Source organism: Mytilus trossulus, chromosome 3, assembly GCF_036588685.1.
Source record: "Mytilus trossulus isolate FHL-02 chromosome 3, PNRI_Mtr1.1.1.hap1, whole genome shotgun sequence".
Classification (NCBI taxonomy): Eukaryota; Metazoa; Mollusca; class Bivalvia; order Mytilida; family Mytilidae; genus Mytilus; species Mytilus trossulus.
Genome location: NC_086375.1, coordinates 5,860,705 through 5,885,335, shown reverse-complemented (window position 1 = coordinate 5,885,335; position 24,631 = coordinate 5,860,705). Strand labels below are relative to the sequence as shown.

General features: G+C 33.4%; 1 protein-coding gene across 1 annotated transcript in view; it reads left to right on the top strand.

Annotated features, from left to right (window-relative positions):
* Positions 1-22,847, top strand: part of LOC134710043 (proprotein convertase subtilisin/kexin type 6-like) — a 39,597-nt gene extending 16,750 nt beyond the window's left edge. Inside the window, exons 8-15 of the mRNA XM_063570197.1 lie at positions 1,170-1,373; positions 2,400-2,503; positions 2,710-2,819; positions 5,636-5,753; positions 6,409-6,725; positions 11,702-11,758; positions 19,306-19,425; positions 22,552-22,847. Coding sequence (XP_063426267.1) covers positions 1,170-1,373; positions 2,400-2,503; positions 2,710-2,819; positions 5,636-5,753; positions 6,409-6,725; positions 11,702-11,758; positions 19,306-19,425; positions 22,552-22,703 — 1,182 coding nt within the window. The 3' untranslated portion in view covers positions 22,704-22,847. The remainder of the gene's footprint in view (positions 1-1,169; positions 1,374-2,399; positions 2,504-2,709; positions 2,820-5,635; positions 5,754-6,408; positions 6,726-11,701; positions 11,759-19,305; positions 19,426-22,551) is intronic.
* The last annotated feature ends 1,784 nt before the right edge of the window (positions 22,848-24,631 follow it).

Genomic DNA, 24,631 nt, shown 5'->3' with positions numbered 1-24,631 from the left:
CTGATATACAAAAATATAACAGTTACTATGGCACAATACAATTTACATCTCTAAAATTAAGGAAGTGTATGCTTTTTTTTTTATCTAAATAAGTGTTAGTACCTGCGAATAAAATGTTACAGTATCCATAATTGTAAATAAAAAAGATTCATTCACATTTATTTTTCATCTATTTAGATATTGATTAGTGGTGGGATATACGTCTTTAATGTTACATACTCTTACAGGTTATGATATAGCAACAATATATTTTAGAGCATGACGCGGCACATAATCTGTAATTTGATTGATATTTCTTGAAAAAGATTGAATATGGGGAAGAGATATCAAATATTGCGAAAGTAGTTTGGAAAATATGACTGACCCAGGGAATTCCCTATTTTCATTAAAGCAATGTATTGAATTTGAACCTCTTACAGTATAATCATATTGAAACAACATATAAACATGTTTAAGTAATTATATATCGTCACCAATATGAAGACTAGTTTAGATGTTAAAAAGAAAATTAGTGTTTATAAACATAGATGACCAATATCATAGTTGGTTTAGAGAAAACTAATACACGTTTATATGCCACTGCTGGTGGAGCTTTATTTCCCCAAAGGTATCACAAGCCCAGTAGTCGGCACTTTTTGTGCTGACATGAATTGTCATTGATATGATTATATTTATAAATTTACTGTTTTCAAATTTTTGAATGTTTTGAAATACTAAGGCTTTTCTACCTTAGGCATATATTACCTTAGCTGTATTTGGCAAAGCTTTTAGAAATTTTGGTTCTCAATGCTCTTCAACTTCGTACTTTATTTGGCCTTTTTGACTTTTTTTGGATTCGAGCGTCACTCATGAGTCTTTTGTAGACGAAACGCGCGTCTGGCGTATATACTAAATTTAGTCCTGGTATATACGATAAGTTTATTTGTAAATATTACTAGATTCACTATGTTGTTCATTATTGAAATTAGCTCAAAGTACTTCATACGTTGTAAGATAAAAATTCTTCCATATAGTCAGACAGTTATGATTGTTTGGCTTTTCATTTTTTTTAATTCAGCGTCATCATTGAATCTTTTGTAGACAAAACGCACGTCTGGTGTAAATTCAAATATTTACGATCGATCAGTTTATTAGTTTTGTTATTCTATGTTTGTTATTTTTATCAACAGGGTAGAGGTGGCAAAGGTGTAATTTATACATGGGCATCAGGCAATGGACGAACAATTGATAATTGTAATGGAGACGGATATACAAATAGCATATATACTATAGGCGTAACAAGTGTTGAAGAAGGAAAGAATGCATGGTACTCTGAAGTCTGTGCTGCTGCATTAGTGGCAACCTACGGTGGGAGTAGCAACGACAGATATTTGGTAAGAGTTAAAATGTATTGGTATAGATATGCTACATGTGCCATTATTTTCACAATCCTATATATCATAAAACAAAATCGGTAACAAAAACAAATTGACCTTTACATTCTTGTGCATTGGAATCAAGAAGAAGCTGGGCTTCTTTTTACATACTAGAACACACCGTGACTGAATTAAAGTGTATTACTATGCGCAAGCCTTATTTTAGTATTAGTATTGTCATCTGATAAAGTCATGCCGATAATAAGATACACAGTTTTTTCTGCTTTCAAATCTTTCTGTTTGAACCCGTCGAACTGGAACTTATCAATTATTGGTAATATTAATTATTTGGAAAACAAAAGGTCCTGGACTGGAGTATTTTTTAATCAACAGCATTGTCCTATATTAATTATAAATAAAGTTGAATTCTTTGATTCGCTGTTTTACGTCATGCCCGCTAACAAATTGAAAACTGTACTTATACGCCTCATTTTTATCCCAGATTTTTAGTATTCGTATTGTTATCTTAGAAAGTCTTACTGATTAAAGTACTACAATAAGTAACAATTTGACAATTTAGTAGTGTCAACCCTGTGACTATGACCCGTGTATATAGCATATTAATCCTGAATACACCGTTTGTTGGTGCGCCTGTCAGATGCGGAACGTACAGATAAGGTAATAGGTAACAGGTGAATATACTATTGGTATCGGTATCGGACTCGACCCGGAACTTCTTAATTATTGGCAATATTAATTACATGGAAAACAAAAGGGCTTGGAGTGGTGTAATTTTTAATCTACACCTTTGTACTATATAAGTTATATATAAAGATGAATTCTTTGATTCGTCGTTTTTACGTGATGACGGCTGACAAATTGGACCTCGTAATTTTAGTATTATAGATACATAATTCAGATATTGACTGCTTAATAGCATTACAATTCCTGACCGACTCTTGTTCTGAATATAGCAATATAGTAACTTGATGTGCACATCAAATTAATCATAAAGTCTCTAACTATATGTTTATCATTCTATAGACGTCAACTACAACTTCTTCCGGATGTACAAGTGATCGTATGGAGGGAACTTCGTTTTCAACACCTATTGCTTCTGGTATCATTGCGTTAGCCCTCCAAGCAAAGTGAGTCAATTTAACAGAAATCAATTAGATGATGTATTATGCAACCGAACACTATTAAATAGCCATTTGACACTTTAAAATTCGTTTTAAAGTTCACAATTTTTTTCTTAATAAACCTCTTTTAACTTAAGCTGTTATTCTTTTATAGGTAACATCCTTTTGACACACAATCAATGAAGAACTCTTCATATGCATTTCTGTTTTAGTTCTGCTCTCACATGGAGAGATATACAGCACATGATTGTTTTGACGTCATCCAGAAATGGTTTTACAGATTCATATTCCAGCTGGGCAACAAATGGAGCTGGAAAAGAATGTATGTACTCTCTATAATACATAACACATATTGCATTACAGTGTTGTAAAATGGAAAATACAAAAATGTCGACCAGGAAACTAGCACTCCTTTATATTATCATACAATGGTCATCTGAGAAACATGAAATCAATTACATAGATACAGGAAGATGTTGTATGAGTGCCAATGAGACAACTCATTATCCAAGTAACAATTTATAAAAGTAAACCATTATAAGTCAATGTACTGCCTTCAACACCTGCATGGTATGTATAAAACAACATGACTTTAAACTATGGCGTTAATTGTTGATATCTGCTAATTAAGAAACCAAGAATCGCTTACTCGTACGGATTCAATGACACAATAAGACCCTCATAATTGATTTTGTACTGGTGTATATCTGTAAACATGGTAAAGAAATCCAAGACTCTTTTCATTAGCAAGAATTAAATATCACCGTTTTTCTTCACGTATAATTATTTATAAATAGGCATCTACTAAGAATAAAAAGTAAACTCACAAATTACTGAACACCGATGAACATTCAAAACGGAAAGTCCCTAATCAAATGGCAAAAACAAATGACAAAACACACTTTCCCGTTTTCCCGTTTGAATGGTTTTACACTAGTAATTTTGGGGCCCTTTATAGCTTGTTGTTCGGTGTGAGCCAAGGCTCCGTGTTGAAGGCCGTACTTTAACCTATAATGGTTTAATTTTTAAATTGTTATTTTGATGGAGAGTTGTCTCATTGGCACTCACACCACATCTTCCTATATCTATTAACGAATGGACAACAACAGTCATATTCCTGACTTCATATGACAACAATTCAATTTGGCTGTAAGATTAAATAGACAATAACTATTTAGTGTCTTCAAATATCAGCTGTATGTGTACGAGGCTAAGAAACAAGTGTAGTGCGAGCCTAAGGGAACTATTATTCCTCTTTCGATCCGAGTACTGTTACCTACCGAATTAGACTATTTACCGGATTTGTTATCACATAAGCAATACGACGGGTGCCATATGTAGAGCAGGATCTGCTTACTTTTCAGGAGAACCTGAAATCACCCCTAGTTTTTGGTGGGGTTCGTGTTGTTTATTTCTAAGTTTTCTATGTTGTTTCATGTATACTTTTGTTTGTCTGTTTGTCTTTCTCATTTTTAGCCATGGCGTTTTCAGTTTATTTTCGATTTATGAGTTTTACTGTCCCTTTGGTATCTTACGTCCCTCTTTTACAGCTGATATCTAAAGACACTAAACAGTTATTGCCTGCAAGTAACTCTGTATATTGTTTTTGCTTTGAAATACACGTTGCATTTATTTTCTATTTAAAATCACGTGAGGCCCGCGCCGTAATATTAAAATCACGCATTCAGCTGCAGACGGGTTCGCCAAAAAAAAAAATCAATAGGTTAACAAGGTGAATTATTATCTATTTTAACATAACAAATAATTTCAACAGTAAAAACATATAACAAAACATTGTTTAATTTGAAACAGAAGTGTACGTGTTGTCCTACGCTTCAGAACTTTGATCTGAACTTGACATTCACTTTACATGCATGTATGCTAAAGTTGACATACTTGATTTTTTAACACATATACACATTCAAGTTTTGAAATCGATGATTGTCGTCGTAGAAAATATTGCTGGTCATGTTTGTGTGTTATTAGAATATTGGCTTGATTCTTATTGCTCTAAAGAAATGTTTGAAAACAAAAAGAACGTATGAAAGTAATCGTTAGTTTGCATAAAGTCAAACAATAAGTCAATGGAATGCGACTGCAATACACATTCTGAGGTCACGCAGGTTCAAACAACAGTCAACAGTAATACACAAACGTAGTCCGGCAGTGGGCGGAGCTTTACGTCGATATCTGTATAGTATACGGATACAACATACCAATATTTGCATCGCTGTATCTGTTAAGTAAGATACTTAATTGCAGGATAAATCATGGTTAACGCCTGACAAAATGCAAGTATCCAAGATACATATACTCGGACGTTTGAATAACACGGTATGATTGTTATCATAAAGATTGAAAACTTCAGCTAAGAGACATTTAAAATTTAAGTTATAATATTAACTCTAAATTCAGAAGAATACATTACTCATAGCTTAGGAACTATTTTTATCGGCTTCTTTCTTAAGTTATGTATATTGAATTGATTGTTACATGCATATTGTAGTGCTTGGTTTTTTTTCTTTTTTTGAAAATAAACGTTTGCCAAAATTTCAACTGAAAAGAACTAACGCATTGCGTATTTCCTTATTTCGTGCATTGTCATTCCTTTTTTTTCATTCCATCTGTTGGTTTTTGTCGATAATTGAAAAAGCACAATATTTCAATAGATGATATAAGAGATGACTTAGTCACCATTTACTGGTCACATTAACGATTTCAATATACTAGTAACGCCAGTACCTTGATGAGCTTATCGTCGATAACAAATATGCGCTAGAAGCAAAACATTTAGAAAATCAAAACCTTATTTAATCTTTAAAAATATAGATAAACCAAAAACAAGACAAAAACGTATAGCCAAAGCTGGGTAAGAAATACAAATTTTGCATTAGGAAGATATGAATGAGGTAAACCGTTTCTGATACAAGAGACATATACTGTAATGATTAATGACGTACATAAGAAAACCTTCCGTGATAAATATAAGTTCCTGATATCATATTCAATGCTGAATATTATACTCTATGTCTCCTTTTATTCGGAAGTAATGTGTAAAAGTGATTAAATTATTATATCCTACATCTATCTCTGGATAATGTATTATTGTTGTAATAAGTAGCTACTTTTCTGATACAGATAGTCAGGTACTTGGATTCGGTTTGATGAACGCTGAAGGCATGGTAACTCAGGCTGCAAGTTGGACAAACGTTCCGACACAACAAACATGCACAACATCAACATTCACTGGATCTGGGTAAATCTTTACTACATAAATATATGTCAAAACATATCTTTACCTGTGAAAATCTGCAAAAAAACTGTTTTGTACGTAATGACCTGAAACGTACAACAACATCCATCGAAATGGTTACAAATGTTATGAAATCTATATAAAAAAGACGGCTACATACATTGAACTGTGTTTAAACTATTCGACAATTGTTGTTCTAGTCAGTCACGACGTCTTGTTCTTGATTAGCTTTGACTGTAGTATGTCAATATTTTCGAAAAAGTGTCCTTAGTCTAGCATCATATTTTGAAAGATTAATTCTTATTATGTTATTTTTGATCATCGGTACAAAACAATTACAGAAAAAATAGAAACACTACCAGAGCCGAATGCAGAACCAACGGCGCTAACAGTGAAACTAACAACACGAGCAATGTAATTTGTTTGTATCAATTCGTTTATATAATTGAAATATATACAAATGTGCACCACAAATAAAACTGTGTTTATTTTGTTTTGTTTTTCACTATTCGAATGATAATAATATTGATTAATAAGGGAACGTTACTTAATGTTGCTCGCAGATTTTTTCAGTTGGTTTAATTAATGGTTATTTTCACTTTAAACAAAGCATGCACATTAAAAAAACATAAAATGTATTTTATAATTGTTTTTACAGATCAACATCGGGAGGTTCATCATACAGAACAGACAGTAAATCGATCTCTAGTTCCGACTGTTCCTCAATATCTTATTTAGAACATGTGACAATTGATATATCTTTCTCCTATACTCGATACCGAGGTGTGACTGAATTTAACCTAGTGTCACCCTCAGGAACAGAGAGCAATTTAATGCATTATAGAAATGAGGATGCTAATCGTTTTTTCTCAGCTGGTTCATTATCATGGACATTTATGTCAGTTCATTTTTGGAGAGAAAGTCCCATTGGACAATGGACATTGAAGTTTAAATCATACGGTGGCTACTCAGTCGGTGAGTTATATCCTTTTCGTAATTGTGTTTGGTTAAATACCCAACGGTGGTATGAATGCCAATGAGACAACTCTCCATCTAAGTCACAATAAATAAAAGTAAACCTTTGAGAAACACTGTGTTGTCAAGCAAGAGCACGACAATTATTGTCTTGCAATTTGTATAAATAAGAATGTGTCAGACCACCAATTACTCCCTCCAATTTAGAACGTATGTGACAGAAGGCCGACAAGGACAAAACATAGTGTATTTGATGTCATTGGTTAGTTAAAATAGCCAAAAAATTGGCAGAAGAAATGAAACTTTTGGTGAAAAAGAAATATATTAAGACGATTTTGAGCCAAAATAAACTTGTCTATGAGTTTGTTTTTAAAATTGAGGATTAATGCACTTCATAGTATACTTATTTAAAAAAGAGGGACGAAAGATACCAGAGGGACAGTCAAACTCATAAATCTAAAACAAACTGACAACGCCATGGCTAAAAATGAAAAAGACAAAAAGACAAACAATAGTACACATGACACAACATAGAAAACTAACAAATAAACAACACGAACCCCACCTAAAACTAGGGGTGATCTCTATTTAAGATTCCAAGAAAACCAGGGGTTATTTTTAGTGGTACCTCTATTCAAAAGATCTCTCCTTTTTAATATGATTTTAAACATATGTAGAAAGCTAATGCATGTACGATTCAGGAAATAACTGGTTTCTATGAAGTTAAACGTAAAGTAAAATATTTAGAAAGCTGTGAAAATTGCAAAATTTGGTTGAACAGATACATTGTAGGGTTTTTAATTAGTGGTTTAACACCAGAATATGTGTAAGAACGATGTTCACCGTAATTGTATTACAACATCATAATATACAAAATAAAACAAAAATGCACAATTTGAATATGCATTTAATACAATCTTGGACATGTTGAACATGTTGAAAGTAAATATTTATTTCGTACATTATTGAACTAGTTCGAGTCAATTTCAAGCAGCTTAAATGTATGTCCATCCATATTCATAAAGTGAACATTAGTAATTGGGTTATCTTAGAAGAATATAAGTAGCTAGGTCATAATCAAAAAATATGAGTGATTAGAAGTTGGTAAAATTAATTCATTCACAATATAAAGATGGAGTATGATTACTAAATGAGACAACTCCCGTCAGAGACCAAATGACTTAAAAATTAAGGTTCAACAATGAGTATAACCAATATCGCATAGTCCGTAATAAACAAAAGGTACTATAGGGTCGCAATCGATGTCAATATGAACATTTAAATACTCTCGATTGACTGTTATCATCAACGTTCATAGATTATGAAATGGATCATAAAACAGGTAAAATACTGACATAATATTTTTAATAAAACATATAGTGTTGATTTCGTATAACACAAACTTAGGCCGTGTTCACATTGACCTAAATTCGGTGTTGTGTTAGTGTAACTCACACGTAAACTAAACACAAGTGCGTTCCCATTGATAAAACTCAATGTTTACATGTAGTTTAAATCATGTTTTATCTACACACAGTCGAGAGTCAATGTAGGCCTTGTGTAGGTTAAATGTACACAAAACAAGGCATTAAGAACATTAGTTTTACCGTGTATATATTTAAGGAGAGAACTGTTTTTGAGTTAAATTGATATTTTTGATAATTATTATTATATTTCTTTACAGAAATTGTTGTCTAAATTTTACAGATTTTTTTTTTGTTAAAAAAAATTAACGTACTTTATTAACCCCTGATCAAGACTCAAAGCAGCGTCATTGCCGAACCCATAAGTCAGGAACCAATTGATTTTCGGGGGGGGGGGGGCTATTATAGTTGAGTATAAAACATAAAGGCAAGGGGGTGGGGTGGTGAGCTATGGATTTTGTTTTGGAAACAAAAAATGTTTCCAGTTTTTGGCCCTGACAAAAAATTGGTTTGTAACACCCTCAGCTGCCACTATATATAATGCTAAAATTGATTTCGACTTGTCACCAAAATTTGTCCTGAAAAAAATTAATAGCCCACGCCCCTCTACAACCCCCCCCCCCCCCCCTCGCCCTCCCTTAAAAATGAAGTAAATAGTTGCTGCCTAATTCATTTGAAAAGGTATTCCCGATTCGACTTGACGTACACAGAAATATTCGCCACTGGTCTTTACTCAAACAACGATTCACGCATAAATGCATGACTAAAAAAAGTGTGTGGTAAATGATATGTTTGTCTAGTATCTCAGATCCGTTTAATAACTCTTAAAATAAATAAAAAAACGTTACCCTATTCTATACCAAATACTCCTTGGAGAAGAAATACCATTTGAAACAAACAGAAAAGATAAAAATTTAGTGATCCCTAATATCTCAATCCTTTTTATTCGGCTGTAAGCATGCTGCTGCAGTTAACGTTTTCTAGTGCGTAATCGAGACATCTCTAGTATATTCAAACTACTGCAAATGATAAAAATGGCTTCCATAAAGTAGTAACCACTTAACTTAAAAAGGGGGAGTTTTTTTTTTTTTTTATATGAGTAAGATTTTTTTTTTCGCGCGTACGTATTTATTCCTTTTTTTTTCGATGCTGGTGATCAAATACATCTTTTCAATATTTAACACTATAATGTATGGGGAAACTCTTGATTCAGAATATTTTTTTTATCATCTGTATGACCATTTTTTATTTTCTTTTATCAAATTGGGGATCGGAATATTTCCAATTAACACCTCCCCCCCCCCTTTTGAAGTCAAATGGTTGTTCCCTTACCGCTAGAAAATTTGTCCAAAAATTTTGAATTCAGTTCTACGTAATAAACATTTAAATGACACATAGTTTACAACTGAGAACAAATCTTATGAACAGGTAGCTAAACAAGGTGTATAGATGTGAACAAATGTAATGTGAAACCAGTGTACACTACACTAAACTAATTGTAAACATGTTTACTCTACACGGCGTTTGGTGTGAACACGGCCTTAGTATATACAACATGAATCACCAGTATATGTAATTTACATTGTTCTGAAAGACACAGTAGCGTTGACAAAACAATTTTCTCCTAAAACAGCAATGTTTCTTTTTATCATTCAAAATGTGTCTTTGGAAACGGGTAGCATGTAAGCATATCAACAGGAATGGTGCAACATATGCTCATTTCCATTATCAGAAAATGTATGACATTAGTTTTATATATTATACTGTGATTTGTCGACTTGATACAATTTGTAAGTTTTCGAATTTTGCCATTGCAGAATATTCTTTTTTTCTTTGACTTATTTTAATTGAATGCACCTTGATATCTTCTGCCTATCTAAAAAATCTTAAGCTTTTGCAAATTTGCATACGGTATCATTTGTGAATTTTACTTTACTATAATAAAAACTGTTGGATTACAAAAAGCATATCAATGTTGGTACATTCGAATGTGGACTATATGTTCCGAAGGGTATCATTCGTTCAAAAAAGGCAGATTGTTCTTATTGCAAATTGATGATACGATTTACAAATGATTTAGAAAGTAAAATTACAAAAATAACTCCGAAAAAAATTCAAAACAAAACGTCTTTGATGAAATCGATAAATCATTACTCTAGAACATCAAACGATTGAATGACAACTATCATAGTCTTCACTTAGTATAGGCATTTTCTTTCGTAGAAAATGGTGGATTTAACTGGTTTATAGCTAGATAGACCTCTCGCTTGTTTATTTCCTTAATGATTTGTTACACGTTTAGTTTAGTTCAAATATTTTTCTTAAGAGTGGATTACGAAACAAATTATTGCAACTTATATTGCAAATATTTGCCTCCATGACAAACATGTTGTCGATCCAGCTGACAAAGCCTCAAAAAACTTTTGGAATCTCAATGGAACTAATTGCGCTCCTCCACTTGAAGATTTGTTTTTATATTTCTATAAAGAAGAATTTATTCAAGGGCTTTTACAGAAAGGGGAAAAAATATTAGCCCAGTCTTTTAATTTTACCTTTCGGTATATTGATGACGTACTGTCTCTCAATAATAATAGATTCAGTGATCACTTACATTTAAAATATTCAAGTTACCTTGAAATTAAAGATACTACCGACACATATAAATCTGCTTCATATTTAGACCTTTTTCTCGAAATGACTACTGGTGGTATGTAGAAAATAAAATTTATGACAAAAGCGATGATTTTAATTTTCCTATATTATTCAACTTTACATTTCTGTGTAGCAACATCCTAGCGGCGCAAGCATATGGAGTATTTGTGTTTCAATTGATACGTTACTCTAAAGCTAGCTTAAAGTACGTTGATTTTGTTGAACGAGTAATATTGCTTTCTCAAAAGTTGCTAAGACAGGGCTATGAATCAATCAAATTAAGGTCATTACTCAAGAAATTCTATGGTCGCCATCATGAGCTGATTGACCATTATGACAAAAGTGTGTCAGAAATCATATCTGATATTCTTCATCAGTCCTAAATTCATAATAACCATCCATCATTACCGCACTGAACAAAGAAATAACACGACGGGTGCCGTTTACGGTGCAGGAATTGCTTACCCTTCCGTAGCATCTAATTCCACTCCCGGTTTTTAGTGAAGTTCATGTTGTTTCTTATTTATTATATATAACTGTTAATGTAAATGTCCTTTGTTTTTTTTTAGTCTGTTTACTCCTTGGTTTTGATTTTTATTGTCGTTAGTGCATTTTTAGATATTATCATTTATTACAGCGTCAGATTTGTTAGTGTGATTTTTTACGGTGTTTTATGATTAAAAGATAAAATAATTAAATATATGAGTGTCATTAAGAAAAATACAAGTTGATATCTTCTTGGGACTGATAAGATAACTTTTTTGGTCTTTTTCTAATGAAGGAACACATACCGTCTTAGCATGATCTACCGAAAAGGAATGTGTATGTTTACATCGCAGCTAACCTTTTAAATTTAACCTAAACGAATTCCTTATAGTTTTTGTGTTTAATATATTTCAGTTACTGTCGATTCTTGGTCGATGACGTTTTACGGAACTGCAACAGACCCTCTTCCTAGTAAGTTTGACCTACCATTAGATATAAATACACACTCTCACTCACGAAAGTACACATACACAGATAGATATACATTACTAAAAAATAAAAAAATTGCTTCATTAAATCTCGATGATCGTGAATGAAGCCTCAATACAAAAACAAACTTATAAAAAAATGATAACAAACAGTCTTTATTTCGTTGGTTTTACACTAGTAGTGTTGGGAGCCCTCTGCAGCTTGCTGTTCTGTGTGAACCAAAGCTCTGTATTAAAAACCTATAATTATTTAGTTTACAAATTGTGACTTACATTGATACTTGTGTGATTGGCACTCATATCACATCTTGTTTTATTATACTTCGTGTCAAAATGCAAGATTTTGATTGGCTAATACGAGGGTGTCAATTTAGTCTATTACCCTTCATGGAGACGCTTGCTCAAGTGTGCGCTTTATTAATACGACTCTATCCTATGACAAATACTCTATCACCCTTCACAGAGACGCTTGATCAAGTGTGCGCTTTATTAAATACGACTCTATCCTATAGCAAATACTCTATTACCCTCCACGGAGACGTTTGATCAAGTGTGCGCTTTATTAAATACGGATGGTTGTGTGCAATATGTCATAGTTTATTACTTTGAATTTTTAATCGATAGTGATAACAGAACATTCAGTATAATAAATTAAATAACACATAGCTGAGAGGGTGATAGAGCAGATTGAAACCCCTCGAAAAGGCATTGTCAACCTTGGCTTCGCCGCGGTTGGCAATGTTTTCTCGGGGTACCAATCTGCTCTATCACCCTCTCAGCTATGTGTTATTTATATAATATCTATAGTATATGTGCCAATAAGAAAACTCTTTCTCAAGTCACAATTTGCAAAAGAAAATCATTATAGGTCAATGTACGGCTTTCATGCTTTCATAATGCAGCTTTGGCTCACTTCAAACAGCAATTTATCAAGAGCCCATAAATTACCTGTGATAAATTATTTAAACAAGAACACAACGATCTCATCTATATATGAAGGACAATTGGGAAAGACGTCGTATTTTATCTAGGTACAAACGCCTTTTTAGCCTTTTTTTATAATGATTTATTGCAAGATCACACAACTTGAAATTCGTATTCAAAATTTGAATTGGACTATTTGTATTCATAATTTTTAATGTATGACTATTTAGTACATTATTCGTTCTTAAACAATGATTTGGTTACAACAATTTGTATACGAAAACAAAACATGATTTTAAGCACAGGATAGAGTATGGACTATATGTTATAGCAGATAAATAATATGTTCAGGTTCAACGATAATTCAAAAAGTGATATAGTCCAGCAGCTAAGTCCAATATTTTGGGACAATTGATCACTTAATGGTAAAAGCATGAAACTTTGCACAGTGTTAGTTATGATGCTTATAAACATTTTTGGATATGGAGCCATCAAAAAAAAAATCCACAATGGCCGCCAATTTCAAAATGGCTGCCAACAGTGATGAAGCTGAGTCCAAAAATATAGTATTATTTATCAATTGAAAATAAAAGCACACCACAATGCATATTGCTAGTAATGATGGTATTTAATATTTTCTGAATATGGAAAAATTAAAAAATAATTCTTTAATGGCCGCCAATTCAAAATGGCCGCCCACAGTCATGAGACGGAGTAAAAAAATAAGGTATAATTTATCAATTGAAAATAAAAGCACACCACAATGCATATTGCTAGTAATGATGCTTATTAATCTTTAACGAATATTGAACAATCAAAACTAATCACAAAATGGCCGACAAATTCAAAATGGCGGCCAACAGTCATTAGGCAGAATAAAAAAAATTTAGTTAAATTGAACATTGAAAATAAAATCACAAAACATTGTATATTGCTAAATATGATGCTAATTTATCTTTTCTGAATATGGAAAACAATTCGATAATGGCCGACAAATTCAAAATGGCCGCCAAAAGTCTTATTTTTAAACATTATATCGTGTTTATCTGGAAAGCCATTAACAATTAACAAATAGTTGAGTTTTGCGAAAATTTCAAGATTTCAGGTCATCATCTTGAATTACATACATTTTGTTTGTCTTTTTGACTTTTGTGATTCAAGCGTCACTGATACGTCATTTGTAGATGAAACACGCGTCTGGCATACAGAAGTTATCCACAAGGAATATTTAAACAAATTTACGATCATAGTTCTTACAACATGGCTACTGAAAAGACATTCAGGGTATCAAGTGTAGAATATGACAAACCAACTAAATCAAATAATATTGATTGGGCAAATTGCATCCTATGCCAAGAAATTATAGATGAAAAACTGATATGCCCATTTGATTCTAAACGTCTCAATGTTGGGGCTGGTTATCAATATTTAGCTGACAATATTAAGAAGTTTCATGCATTGCGATTAATGCCTGAAGGCATTAATGTGTGCGTTGAAAACTTAGATGAGGGATCTGGAATAGCTCAGTCTTTTATTGATCACAAGGCATATTGGCATAAATCTTGCAACTTAAAACTAAACAGGACAAAGTTAAATAGAGCAGAAAAACGAACATTACGTGAGAGCATAGATGAAGCCACCACATCTAAAAAAAGACTAGACATAGCTTTTCCGTTCAGTCTATCAGTAACCCGTCTGTGTGCTTTTTCTGTAATGAAAATGGCCAAGAAGCCCTTCATGAGTCCTCAACATTTGGACAAGATACACGTGTGAGAGAATGTGCAGTGAAATTGAACGACACATTGTTGCTTGCAAAGTTAAGTGCTGGTGATCTAATTGCACAGGAGGCAAAGTACCACTCTAAATGTTTAGTTTCCCTATATAATCGTGCATCTCGAATTGAAATGAAAAATGATAATGTCGAATCTAAGAAAGAAAGGCAAATCCATGGCATTGCATTTTCAGAACTTGTCTCTTATATAAATGAGACAAGGTCATGCGATGAGACCATAAGTGTTTACAAATTGTCAGATCTATGTAAACTGTATACGGAAAGAATCACATGTCTAGGTGCAGATGTTTCATCTAGAGTTAATAGTTCACGACTAAAAGACAGAATCGTATCTAATTTCCCAGACTTAGATGCTTACAAACAAGGCCGTGAAAACATTCTTGCTTTCAAAGATGACATTGGTCCTGCACTGAAGAGAGTCTGCTTAGAAGACTTTGATAATGAGTTTGTCAACATATCTAAAGCAGCTACGTTTGTTCGTAAAGATATTTTCTCATTAAATTCAGAATTCAAAGGAACCTTCCCAAAGGGATGTCAGGAAGCTTCTGTACCCCAGTCATTGCTTTCTTTAATCAGTATGATTCAGTTTGGACCCAACATTCAGGACCGTTCTTATTCTCAGTCGACATTAACAATAGCACAGCTTCTGATGTATAGTTGTACAAAGAAACAATCAAACCGTCACATGAAACATCATGAACCTCCAGTTTGTGTTTATTTGGGAGTCATGATCCACTGTAAGACTAGAAAACGTGATCTAGTAGATACTTTCTTCAAACTTGGGACTGTCTGTCTCCTACGATCGAGTGTTAGAAATTTCTACTTCAATCGCCAATGATGCTTGTCGTCGTTATGTTCAAGAAGGTATTGTTTGCCCTACCAATCTATTGCAAAATGTATTCACTTCATCTGCTGTAGACAACATTGATCACAATCCAAGCAGTATATCGTCAAAAGACTCATTCCATGGTACAGGTATATCTTTATTCCAACATATTTCAGAGGATGCTCAAGGCGTTGTTCAAGCATTGGACCAATCTGAAACTATGTTGAAATGTCAGTCAAAGAGAGTTTCTCTTTTACCAGAGAGTTATTCAAACCTTCCACCAGCTGTACTAAGATTCAACGAACCAGATATCCCATTAGTTGAAGGAGAACTTTCAATTGATATGTTCTCATTCCCAGCTGCATTAAAAGGGGAATTCAAATGGCTGAAACATGTTGCAGAAAATTCAAGTGTTAGTGCTACAGTGGGGACAAATATTTCATGGTCCGCCTATCATGCTGCAGTCCTGCCAGATGGGAATAAATTACCAGCAGTGTCTGCCCTTTTACCTCTGTTTCATGAGCAAGCAAAATCTGTTGCAATGATACGACACTCATTGAACATTATTCGTAGCGCTGTTAGAAAGCTAAATCCTGGCCAAACGCCAGTTGTTGCTTTTGACCAACCTCTTTTCACTGTAGCAAAACTAATACAGTGGAACTGGCCTCAGATATATGGTGAGGATCACTTTGTTATGATGTTCGGTGGCCTACACATAGAGATGGCTGCGTTCAAAGCACTTGGTAGTTGGCTTGAAGATAGTGGATGGACTAGTGTTTTAGTAAATGCACAGGTTACATCACCAGGTACAGCTGATTCATTTCTAAAGGCTTCTCATGTTACAAAAACACGTAGAGCACACCAAGTTACAGCATGCACACTTTACCGTCTATTGTCAAATGCTTACTGTCAATACAAAGATATTTTGAGGGATGATGAGGTTACCTTAGAATTTGAAGAGTGGTGTTTGGAACGATCTAAAGAATCTCCTCATTTTAAATTTTGGTATATAACTCTCCGATTTGAATTGACAGTATTAATATTTATAAGGTCTATACGTGAGGCTAACTTTTCATTATATATTGAAGCTCTCTCAAAGATCATTCCTTGGTTTTTTGCCTTGGATCACACCAATTATTCACGATGGCTACCAATTCATCTGCGTGATATGGTTCAGTTACCAAAAACGAACCCAGAAACTCATAGAGCATTCCTTGACGGCAACTTTGTTGTCAACAAGACAGAGAAGAAATTTTCCTGTATGGCTATTGATCAAGCCCACGAACAAAATAATGCTTGTGTTAAAGCAGATGGTGGTGCTGTTGGGTTGACGGAAAATCCAGGGGCGCTTCGTAGATGGATGGTTGCAGGGCCTGAAATGGCTAGGTTGGTAAATGAATTTGAAAATGTCACTGAATGCTTTGTGAACACTAACGCATCTAATAAACTTCATCATGAACAAACATTATCCTTTCAAGAATCTTTCAGAAATGACATTGTGTCTTTGTATGATGTAATTGATGATCTTGGAAATCCGTTTTTAGAGACAAGTAAGGATTTGCTTGTATTAGATTCGAAGAACATTGTTGACATATCAGTTGTTAAAACTGTTAACACAATAGAATCATTGGGACAAGAACAGTTTGAAAAGTATACGAAAGAACGCCTTGTTGATCGAACAACGTCTGTCTTTAATACTATCAAGAGGAATAAGTTACCACTTTTTCAAACACCACCTCCGGCAAAGAAAACGTCTACGACAGATCACAAGCTAATGGCTTTGAAAAGTAATTGTTCTTTATTTTCAAGATTGTATATTGCTTGTCAATCAAGAGATGGAAACCTTGACGATTTCTTCAGACATGAGAATCATGCTTTCCCTCCATCGCTTAGTCAAAATGGTACTATACGTCTAGGAACAAAAGCTGACCTTCTTTCAAAATGTCTGGAGAGATTAACCCCTCCAACAGATGTTCAACCTGTAGTGTCTTCTGTTATTCTTGATGGATCTGCAGTTGTTAATATGCTCAAGCCTGTCAATGTCAAATCATTTAATGAATACGCTTTAAAAGTGTTTGTACCGTATATTCAGAATATTGGAAAAAATGTACAAAGAATTGACATTGTATTTGACACATACATTGACAATAGCTTAAAGGCGTCTACTCGAGGAAAACGTGGGAAAGGTATTCGAAGACGAGTTCAAGATGAAACGAATGTACCAGGAAATTGGCAGGAATTCTTGCGTCTAGATGAAAATAAAATTGAGTTGTTTCATTTTCTCGCTGATAAAATAACCAGTGCTGGTATCGACAATGAGATCGTAGTAACTGACAAGATCAACGCCCTTGGAAATACTGCAGGACACAGCTATGAATTGTTAAGCCCATGTTCACACGAGGAAGCTGATACTAGAATGTTGTTGCATGCCTTAGATGCTTCCCTGAAAGGCCATAACAGAATACTGATCAGAACAGTTGACACAGATGTTGTTGTCTTGTCTGTCTCTTGTTTCAACAGACTGCAAATTGAACAGCTGTGGATAGGTTTTGGCACTGGAAAGAACTTCCGATATATTTCAGTTCATGAATTGTGCCTTGCTCTAGGACCATTGAAATCGAAAGTCTTTCCACTGTTCCATGCCTTTACCGGTTGTGACACACTCTCAGCTTTTTCTGGGAAAGGTAAGAAATCAGCTTGGGACACATGGTCCGTATATGAGGAGTTGTCAGATGCATTTCTGCAGATTATTGAGAATCCAAATGAAGTTGAAATTTTAAAAGTGTTGAAAGTAATAGAACGGTATGTTGTTCTTTTGTATGATCGGTCTAGTACAGCTAATACGGTGAATGAGTTAAGAAAACAGTTATTCACACAAAAGACAAGAACAATAGACAATATTCCTCCAACAAGAGATGCACTTCTTCAACATACGAAACGTGCAGTTTACCAAGGAAGTGTTATTTGGGGAAATTGTTTAGTTTCAAATCCAGGTATGCCATCACCAGATTTATTTGGTTGGCAAAAACTTGATGGTACTTGGGTACCATTCTGGTCTGTGCTTGCTGAAGCTTCAATGTCATGCCAAGAGCTCATCCACTGTGGCTGTAAGAAAGGATGTCGAGGTGCATGTAAATGCTTAAAGGCAGCATTAAAATGCACAGCATTATGCAAATGCTCACCGGACTGTGAAAGAGAAACCGATTGAGACTGTGCTTTATTTTGATTACCCTGCATTTGGATCCATTATTTTTTAATCATTTTATATCATATTCAAAAACAAACGTCAAATTTTTACATGTTAAACGGCGCCATTTTGAATATTGCCGCCATTTTGAAAATATTATCTTCGTACCCAGGTAAAAGTGATACATTGTAACCCTTTGTCGATATCAAAAAGATCAGTTTTACTGCTTTGATAACTTTCTATCACATAATAATGGTGTATACATTCGAATATGGTAAAACTTAGACATTTTGACGCGCCATTTTGAATTTGGACGCCATTTTCTATGATTTCTGTACCATAAGGTTTAACAACATAATAAATGTCATATCTGAATTGTATTTCCTTAAGTTTCTGACATCTTTGGAACTCATTAGAATTGAAAGACTTCATCAAGTGAAAAATGTTATACTTATGGCGGCCATCTTGAATTTGGCGGCCATATTGGATTTTTTTTACGTGGCTCCATATCTGAATTTTGTTTATACCCTTTAATCTTTCATTTTGCCAAGTTTCATGCTTTTACCATAAAGTGATCAATTATTCTGATATCCGCTGGACTAATATGTGTTTAACTTATTTGTCTTATTAATCCTGCATTAAAACACACAACAAAAGAGTTTAAGCCAGTAATTTGAGTTCAGAACAAAACATATATGTATACAAGAGGCACATTACCTTTGTATATCGCCAGTTGTGATATGTTATAAGTGTTTGACTGTTTATTTTTTCGGTTAATTTAGGAAATATTTTCTGCTTTAGATATAGACCAATGTACATCAACACCATGTCAGAACAACGGTACTTGTACAAATAACGTTTATTCCTACAGTTGTGAGTGCCCTGATGGTTATTCAGGGACAAGCTGTCAGACCAGTTCAAGTATGTACATATTATATTATTAATCCCGATTTTAAGACCGTTGCATAATGAAATATTGCCGAGAAAGACAAGAATATACTGAACCATAATATTCTGTTATGGGTACTATGCCTTTATACATTATTAGAGACGTGCAAAAGGTAAAATTACAAGAATACTGAACTAAAAAAAATAAGTCCCCAATCAAATGGCAATATCAAAAGCTGAAAAACATCAAACTTTTGGATAATAACTGTCATATTCTTGACTTGGTACATGCTTCTCATTTCTTCAAGTCATATTGTATGATGAGAATTAAGGCCGTGTCAGATATTGTTCGATAGGTCGTGGCAGTAACTCATTACGTGATCAAAGGGGTTAATCTAGCTCATAAGTCCGTGGTTAAGACATAGATCTTCTTGTTGTTTTCATAATGTCAGATTTAAGATAGTTGTTTTATAACCAAATAAAGACAAGAGCAGGTAAAATCATCATAATCACATTGGTCTGTTCTGATATACAAACATCGAAAAAAACTATAAGCAGTAGAAGTAATCGAAGGACTAATGTGTCTGACAGATCGAATCCTACATCTCAAGCTTTGAAATGTTCTTAGCTAAAAGTGGCGTAACTCTAGAACGGGAAATAATTCACAACACAAATTTAAACTCGGTATAGGTGTGTATTTCTTATCATTTTGAATGAATTTTATAAAATTATGATTAGACAAATAGTCCAGTAACGAAAACAATTGAAATTTCTGGAGTGAAAAACGAGCATAATTCCAGAACTGACAGTGCTAATCTGTCTGCGAATTAGAATTACAACATAAGAACGAACTATAAAAATCAGTTGAAAAAGGCTTAACTCATTAGATAGACAAAAAATACAAGTGCAGTTTTCGAAGTAATTTAAGGGTATAACTGTAGAATATGGCGGCGTCACAAAACAACAAAGAGGATTAAAACTCGTGTCCAAGTATTCGTCTACATATACATGTGAATATATATCATTAGGTTTTTTGTGCTGATGCATGTACAAAGTATTTGGATATAACTTGATAGTATTCAAAAATATAAATTTTGAAGTTCCGGTACATGTAGTTATATTGTGTGTGCGATTTTTTTTATTTGCCTTGTTATTACGTGAGATAGATAATTAACATGTCAGAATGAGGGAAAATGTAGTAAAACACGAATACTTCTGTAGTTATTAGTACAAAGATGCATGTTTATGGACACATTATCAGTCAATTCCAATATAGCTAGATGCCAATTAAGAAGGATATATTTTCGGTCCTCAATGCTCTTCAACTTCGTTCTAGTTTGGCTTTAAAACTATTTTGATCTGAGCGTCACTGACGAGTCTTTTGTAGACGAATCGTGCGTCTGGCGTATTTAATTATAACCCTTATACCTTTGCCAACTGTTAATAAATGTGTTTAAGTATAAGAATATTGATATTGAACGACGTAGCGTGCAGTGCATCTTCCTACTTATCCTACCTTTAAACGTTCTGTTGATTCTACATTCTGTCAAACCAAGAGCCGTCTTCCTCGTTAGTTTTTATATTTTCAATGATTAACTGTAAGACTAAGAGAAGCAAGTACAGATTTCCTGATGAGTAAATAGTTATTAAAGGTACCAGGATTATAACTTAATACGCAAGACGCGCGTTTCGTCTACATAAGACTCATCGTTGATCATATTTGTTATAAAGCCCACCAAGTAGAAAGTTAAAGAGCATTAAGGACCCGAAATTCGAAAAAGGTAATATATTCCTTGGATATGAAAATCCTTAGTGTTTCGAAAAATTCAAAGTTTTGTAACAGGAAATGTATAAAATGACCATATCATTGATATTCATGATAACACGGAAGTGCTGACTATCGGGCTGGTCATATCGTCAGGGTCGAAACGTGCACCAGCAGTGGCATCGACCCAGTGTTGTAGTTATCAAAGGTACCGGGATTGTAATTTAATACACCAGACGCGCGTTTCGTCTACATAAGACTCATCTTCTATACGTGGATAATCAAACTAGATTTAATAGTATGTACGCACCAGACCATCTATAGCTAGTTCTCATTGAAACGTTTAGTGTCCATCGGAGTTCAGCAGACAATCTGACGAGGACAAAGACATATTGATCACAAATTGTTTATAAAAAGGTCTTTAGGTTTTCCAGAGACAAACTTTCAAATTGTGAACTTTCCATTTCTAAGTAGCAACATTACAGCAGCACCTGTATACGAGGTATATATCTCCCAATTGATACGATACTCCCGTGCCTGTTTTTCCTATCATAATTTACTTGATAGAGGGTTGCTGCTCACAAGGAAGCTATTTAACCAAGAGTTACAAATGGTGCAGTTGAAATCATCCCTTCGTTAATTTTACAGACGCCATCACGAGTTGGTTGACCGTTACCGTTTCACAAATGATATCGGATATGTTCCTACGTCGTAACTAAAATCCCCTTCCCTGTCATGAGTGTCACCTACCGAATTAGACTATTAACCGGGAAAACACGACGAGTGCCATATGTGGATCAGGATCTTCTTACCCTTCCAGAGCATATGAGATCACCCCTAGTGTTTGGTTGGGTTCATGTTGCTTGTTCTTTAGTTTTCTATGTTGTGTCGTGTGAACTGTTGTTTGTCTGTTTGTATTTTTCATTTTTAGTAATAGCGTTGTCAGTTTATTTTCGATTTATGAGTTTGACTGTCCCTATGGAATATTTCGTCCCTCTTTCAGACAAAGACAAATGAGTTTAAAACTTACTAAAAACTATTACAAATAGCATGACACATTCAAACTTCATAATTTTGTATACATTTGAAGAGAAGATACATGTACGAAAATAATCTTAGTAGAGAATGCATATTTTTATTATAAAATGGCAGTGTTCGTATTTGTAGGAATGTTGAAAAAATAAGGACTGGACTGTCAAAACATGATTTCACAACAGACGATAACAACTTAACCTCGACTTTGCTTGAAATCAGGTCGAAATATCATTTTTTTTTATAAGAATCGTTAGTCATTGTATGAGTAATACACATTATTAATGGTGAACGCCATAAATGATGTCATAACTTATTTGTTAAAACTATTATTGCACGAAACATTTTCCATATTTTTTCAGCTGCTGATGATGATTCAAGTTCTTCAACTGTAGCAATAGCAGTGGGTGTTATTGTTGGTGTAGTTGTGGTTGTTGTCATCATAGGTGTTGTTGTAAAGTCCGTTGCAGCTGGAGCAGTAGTGGGTCCTGCCGCCGGTGGTACATTTGCATAACAAGAAGGAATGATGATATGTTTAAAAAAATTATAAAACACAGCATTAGATCAGGGCTATTTATTGCAGTGCAATTTTTTTAATTTTTTTTTTATTCAGATACTTTTAAATATGACATTTTGTGAATTAAAGGGTTTAAGCTTGGGTATGTTCAAGTTCAAGTTCAATATTTTATTGTCAATTAAAGACGCCCATTACAAGCAGAATAATCAAGATAAATTTAAATGTACATTTGATTACAATGATTACAATGATTATGTTAAACAAAAGAAAATCATAAAAAAAATATCCAAAAACATCAATATGTGATATATATATAGTTATATATATCTATACATTTTTTTTTTATATATTTATAATTATTATTATTATCAATGAGATTGACAAATACAGTTAGCCCTGAAGTTCATATTAAATAAGATCCAATCTAGCTGCGAATAACAGACAAACCTTTGGCAGTAGTGTACCCATAGTAAACATGGATATATAAAAGTAAAATAAAATATTAACAATATTAGCAATTCTAATTAAGTTTCTAGAATTTGTTTTCTTACAGTATTTAAATTATTAATCAAATTACATACTTGATTCAATATATAGTTATCTTCATTAGACATGAGCCATATAAATTGTGAATGAATGTCTAGATTCTTAAAATTTTTAAAAGTTTTAACTATATTTGATAAAATTGACTCTCTCTCATTTTCTAAAGATTTACATTTAAGTAAAAAGTGTGGTTCATCTTCCACTCCATTTTTACAAAGATTACAAATTCTATCTGTTGCCTGAAGACCTCTGTATCTACCTCTTTCTATTTCAAGATTGTGGTTACTAATTCTAAATTTTGTCATCTGAATTCTCAGATTTCTATTTCCCATAGACAAATAGGGTTCAAAACTTATATTATTTTTAAAAAGTCTATATGTTCTAAGTTTATTACCAAATGACATGCTTTTCCTGTCATCATTTAAAGATGAGTACCACAACTGATTATACTTTAGTTTTAACCTGTTCAAAATGAACTTTTTTAAATTGAATTTCATATTAAAAATTTTAAATAGATCAGTGTCTAAATATTTTGATAGTGAGCTCATAAAATTATACCAACTTTTCTTATTCTGGTTAGATAAGGCCTTGGATACAGAGAGAGCTTCAGACAACAGTTTGTCTTCTGTTTTTTCTAAACGTGATAGGTATAAAAACATATTAACTATAATTTCAATAAATAATGGGTATCTCCCAAGCTCGCCGATCACTGCCATATTTGAGCTTCTTTTTCCTACACCGAGGGAAAATTTACATATTTTAGTATGAATTAATTCAATTTGTAGTTCTTTGCATATTTTTTCAAAATAACAATCTCCTTTATCTGTTAACTTTTTAGAATCAAAAGCACCCCAAATTTCACTTCCATAAGTTAGTATTGGTTTCACTGTGTGGTCAAATACATGTAATAAAGTTTTAATTTTTGGTTTATGGTTTTTAAAGATTTTATAAATTTTGAAAAGAGCTTTAAGTCCCCTTTTATATAGATCATGTTTTGCATCTGTGAAACTTCCAGAGGCACTAAAATTTATCCCTAAATAGGTATACTGTCTGACTTTATCAATAGGACAGTTATTAAAATAAAAATTTGAGTGATTTAATCTCCCTGTACCGTTAAAAACCAAACTTTTAGTCTTTTTAAGGTTTACTTCCAACCCCCATTTTTTAGAATACTGGGATAACTTGTCAAGACACTTTTGTAAACCTTCTGCTGTTTCAGAGAGCAAAACTACATCATCAGCATATAATAAACAGTTTAATTTAATTGAGTCAAGTTGGACTGGGTCACAAGTATTATCAAATATCTCAGGAAGGTCATTTATAAACAATTTAAAGAGGTTGGGGCTTAAATTATCACCCTGGCGAACACCTATATTAGATGC